Source organism: Octodon degus, unplaced genomic scaffold (assembly GCF_000260255.1).
Source record: "Octodon degus isolate 3935 unplaced genomic scaffold, OctDeg1.0 scaffold00079, whole genome shotgun sequence".
Taxonomy (NCBI): Eukaryota; Metazoa; Chordata; class Mammalia; order Rodentia; family Octodontidae; genus Octodon; species Octodon degus.
Window position 1 is genome coordinate 6068895 of NW_004524655.1, and position 4835 is coordinate 6073729.

Below are 4835 nucleotides of genomic sequence, written 5' to 3' on the forward strand. Positions count from 1 at the left end.
TAAGCTAAGCAAAACACAAGGACCGCGGTTCAATCCCCCAGCACCACATGTCAGCCAGCCCCGCCCCCTGGTGGGCTGAGCTGGCCACACACACACAATCAATCAATCAATCAATCAATCAAATGTTTAAAAAAAAAAGACAGAACAAGGCACTTTCCCACACAGCATAGTGCAGATGGAAAAGATACTGAACAGATGAATACACTGTTTCAGTAAGATGCCATCCAGGAAAGGAATGAGCATCCTTTTCCATATAGTCACCTCCTTTGACTTGTTTTTCATTATGTTCACAAGTACAATATCTCAATGGCAGGTACTATACTAAGTACTATGGACAAGGAAGTGAAGCTTCAAACACTGATTCCAGACTACATGGAGCTCACTGTCCCACCTGCAATGGGGCACATAAGAGGTGCTCAGCTAAAACACCCCAAGACTGACCATGCACAATTAGGCTCTGGTGAGCCACGTGAGCTGCCACCCAGAGAAAAGGGATATGCTTATGAAGTCAATGCTGAATTCCACTTGCACGTGGACAAAATGTCATACATACAAATTATATACTGCAGCCTTGTTTGTAACAGTGAAAGATCATTAAAAAAAAATCAGTGACCACCCACAGAAAACTTTTTATATGCTTCCCTGGAAGAAATTCTACAAATAAAGAAAAAAATACAGGACTAGGGATGTAGCTCAAACACTGAAGTTGAGAATTTGTCCAGCATACATTCATTCAATCCCCAGCACTAAAAAACAAAACAAAACAAAACTTTAGCCAGAGGTCGTAGCACATGCCTACAATCCCCCAGGTGGATTATGAGTTTGAGGTCAGCCTGAACTATACAGTGAGACTCTTTTCTCAAAAGTCAATTTTTTTTAGGTTTGTTGACAGCACATTCAGAACTGTACTGCTGTTCCATCTCCCTATAATGTTCTAACCCTTGACTTGGGCTTGTCTTCTCATATCTTTAGTTCTCTGCTCAAATGTCACCTCTCAGAACTTTCCTCCCACAACCCTTTACCACTCTTTCCACCTTTCCACCCTGTTCTTCTGCACCACTATGTTAGGTTGTCATGTTTGTGAGCTTATTTATTGTTTGGTTTTGGGTTTTGGTTGAGATAAGATCTTGTTATGAAGTTCAGGCTGACGCTGAACTCACTGTGTAGCACAGGCTGGTCTCAAACCCACTGTGATTCTCCTGCCTCAGCCTCCCGAGTGCTAGGATCAGAGCTATGTGCTGTGGACTTGTTTCTTGTCTATCTTTTCCACAAAACTATGAGCTCTATGGCAGCAAGATGCTTCTCTGCCTTATCCACACAATGGACCAGTTTCTTTAACAGCGCTGAGCACATGGGACACCTTCAACATGTACCTGAGTAACTGAATGTACTGCAGCCCCTGTGTATAAATGACATTAGCAAACCAGCAAAGGAAAAATTCAGATTCTAGACACAGAAAAACTAAATAGCCACACACCTCTGATGCAATCTATCCCATCAAAACCATGCTCCAGGGTTAACACCCCCTACTTACTATGCCACAGGCAGGCCGAGTTGCCTCAGATAACAGCTGCAAGAATTCTGCACAGGGAAGCCAGTGAGCTTTCCCTTGATGAACCACATTATGAGAAAGCCTTGTAGTTAACAATGAAACCCATACCCTAAAGGATCCAGGAGAGTCCCAGCTCAACTTATGACAGTTTCTGTACTACCTGACAAGTTTAGGTGTTCTGATCTATCATTAAAAACTGAAGACCACTCCATCACTGTCTCCAGAGGTATGATGCCAGGTAAATTTGCATGGATAAGGCCATCTCTCTTTCTAACTTGGCTGCCTGCTTGTAGAGTGGAGTTTTAGCTTTCTAGAACCAGCTGTCATTCACACTACCTGCATAGCATTCTATAGTTTCTCCAAACATTTTACACCTTCATTAAGCCTGTCTTTAAAATTATACTTTGAAGGGCCAGCCAAATAGCTCAGTGGATTAAAGTGCCTGCTTAGGCAGACACAGAGGCTGGGAGTTTGATCCCCTGGCCTGCTGTACCAGCCCCGCCCCCAGGGTACACTGTGACGGCAATTGAGACTGGGCACGGTGGCGCACACCTGTAATCCAAGCACTCGGGAAGCTGTAAACAGAAGAATCACTATGAGTCCAATCTAGTAGTGAGACCCTGTACACCCTGTCCTAAATACAAAAAATAAAAAATACATAAAATTATCCTTTGAGGTAGGTGGGATGGATTATACTCTTCAACATTTTGCAGATTAAGGAGACACAATTTAAATGAGTTGGCCAAATCTCATGGCCAAAAACCAGATCCATACCAAGATCCATAGACTTCTTTTCATTAAACTATTCCTCCTGACCTATATTAAATATACCTAGTCATTTAAAAGATGCTTTTTCACTTGGCATTTAGGCCATCTCTGGTTAACAGACACATGAAAAGGAAAATCAGGAAATAGGACTGGGGAGATAGCTCAATAGAATAAGTAAGCGCTTGCCTGACAAGCGTAAGGACCTAAATTCAATCCCCAGTTCCGCCAAAAAAAAAAGGAAAATCAGGAAATGTGGAAGGAGCAGGCACAGAAAGGAAGAAGAGAATTAAGGACCATTGTACATGGCAAGAATTCCACTGCATTAGTTCAACATTGAAGTCTAACCACAGGGAAAGAAATGATTAGGCAGAAAAAACCAAAATGAATTATTGTGCTTTCTGGTCTCCTTGCTGTTTGGCTGTCTTCATTCATCTGGCTTGTCTTCTACAGACACTACGAGCAGGGGCAACACTTCTCCTGTTCATCTATATTCCCAAAGCCTAGCATTGTGCCTAGCACACAGCTCAGAAATATTTCAGGAGCAGACAAATGTAATTATGTCACCCTTGCACCCATTTGCCAAAGTCACATGCCTTGGGACAATTCAAAGTGCCACCTTGCTGGCACCTGGAATAACACTGGGCATAGAGGAGGGGCTTAAACACTAACTCTATGTACAAAACTGACCCTCACTGCTCCAAAGACCCAGAAACCTACCAATTTGTTCCAGACGTCTCCTTGTCGCTTAGCTTTTGAGGGAAAGACAATGCGCACTAGAAGGCAGGTCCAGGTCAGGGCCAGCAAGGCAGCTGAGCCACTGCTCTTACTGAAGAGGGTAGGGAAAGGAGAAGAGATGAGTAAGTGGACAGCATCAGCCTCCATCTGGAGGACAAATGTCCACCCTGAAGACCCTGTCTGGTACACATGGCCCTGCCTTGATCTAACAAGGAAGGAACTTGAAACCCACTCAAATCATCTGTGACAACTCAAAAAAAGGAATCCAGGCCTCATTAGCCAAAAGAAAAAGATGACTTCTTGCCACCGGCCTCCCAGCCCTGCTTCTTAGGAAAGTGCTTCCCTCCACTAGCTAGCCACCCAGGCTCCTCCCTCCATTCAGAGGCAGATTCCAAGTGTCATTCAGATTGCAAAGGGCTAAGAACCAGGTCAGCAGGGCTTTTGTGCATCAGCCTATCTGAGCAGGACTCCATCAATCCCAGGAGTGGAGGGAGGACTATGACCTTTACCTCTTACCTGGGAACACCTGCTTTGGAGCCAATGCCTGAAGACTGCAGAGAGTGCAAAAGGTTCTTAGCAGTGGCTTCTGGCTGGGCTTCAGCCAACTGCTGGATGGCTGCCTGCAGGGCCCTGCGGGACGCTGCATCTCTAGGGAAAAGAATGAAAAGAAAGATAAACGTGTGGACTCAGGCCAGGCTGGGCTTATTAGACCAAGCACTGGTATTTCTTGGGGAAAAGTTACTGATCACATTGTATTTAAATAGATCATAGACAATGAGATTAGAAAATAACTAAATAAATCCACTTCATCCCTGTGTTCCAGAAGTAAGCAATATGGGTAAATAAGCCATGAAGAGTATAATTACAACACCTACATTTATAGGACCTTTATAAGGGATTCAAACTAAGCCAAGAGCTTTTAATGACAGTATACACACACTGAGCACTCAAGATGAGTCAAACTCTGTTCCAACCCTACACACTAATAACCACCTGTACCCCATTCTGCAGATAAGGAAACTGAAGCTCACAGAGGCTAAGTTATCTGTCAGGACCCAGCAGGAAGGACATAAACTCAAGCAATCTGGTTTCATTAGCCACTACCCTCATACCATATCCCTATACAAAGTGCTCTGGACACCAGGCCTCTGGCCAGAATTCACCTGTATCGATGTAGAGTCAAGCAGAATAATTTGCAGAGCCCTTTCACTGCTCCTTCTGGCAGATCTGAAACCAAAGATCACAGAGATTATAAAAATGGTGTGGTAAATATCTGCTTGAGGGCTGTTAAGATAGCTCAGAGGACTAAGTCCTGCTTAGGCAAGCACAGGAACCAGGTTGAACTACACTGGGCGCTGGCCCTGCCCCTGGGCATGATGAGCTGGCCACTGAGAGTGGGCATGGGGGCGCATGCCTATAATCCCACCACTGGGGAGACTGAAAACAGGATCACTATCAGTCCAAGCTTTGTAGTGAGACCCTCTACCAAATACATTTTTTAAAAAAATCTGCTTGAGTCAGTCATTCTGCCAAACAGGAATTCCATTACTGGATACTTCAATTCTCCCCATATGTATGGTAAAATCCCCAGGAGGAAAAGGCAATGGCAGAAAAGAACCTTAGGAAAAGCTACAGAAAAGCTTTGGGTAGCATTTACTAAGTAAATGAAACAAAGACAGTACCAGTAGCTTCAAAATGTTTTGTTGAGACTGGGCATGCTGGTGTGTGCCTATAATCCCAGTGCTTAGGAGGCTGAAAACAGGAGGGTCACTATGAGTCC

The 4835-nt window shown here is 44.2% G+C and overlaps 1 protein-coding gene across 2 annotated transcripts in view; it reads right to left on the bottom strand.

Moving 5' to 3' along the window:
- The window catches only part of Gcn1 (GCN1, eIF2 alpha kinase activator homolog), a 75088-nt gene that overhangs the window by 57613 nt on the left and 12640 nt on the right, over window positions 1-4835 (bottom strand). For both annotated transcript variants that reach the window (XM_004636246.1, XM_023720903.1), the window contains exons 3-5: window positions 4219-4282; window positions 3572-3703; window positions 3038-3146 (exon numbers count right to left, since the gene is read on the bottom strand). In XM_004636246.1, the coding sequence (XP_004636303.1) occupies window positions 3038-3146; window positions 3572-3703; window positions 4219-4282 (305 nt within the window). The remainder of the gene's footprint in view (window positions 1-3037; window positions 3147-3571; window positions 3704-4218; window positions 4283-4835) is intronic.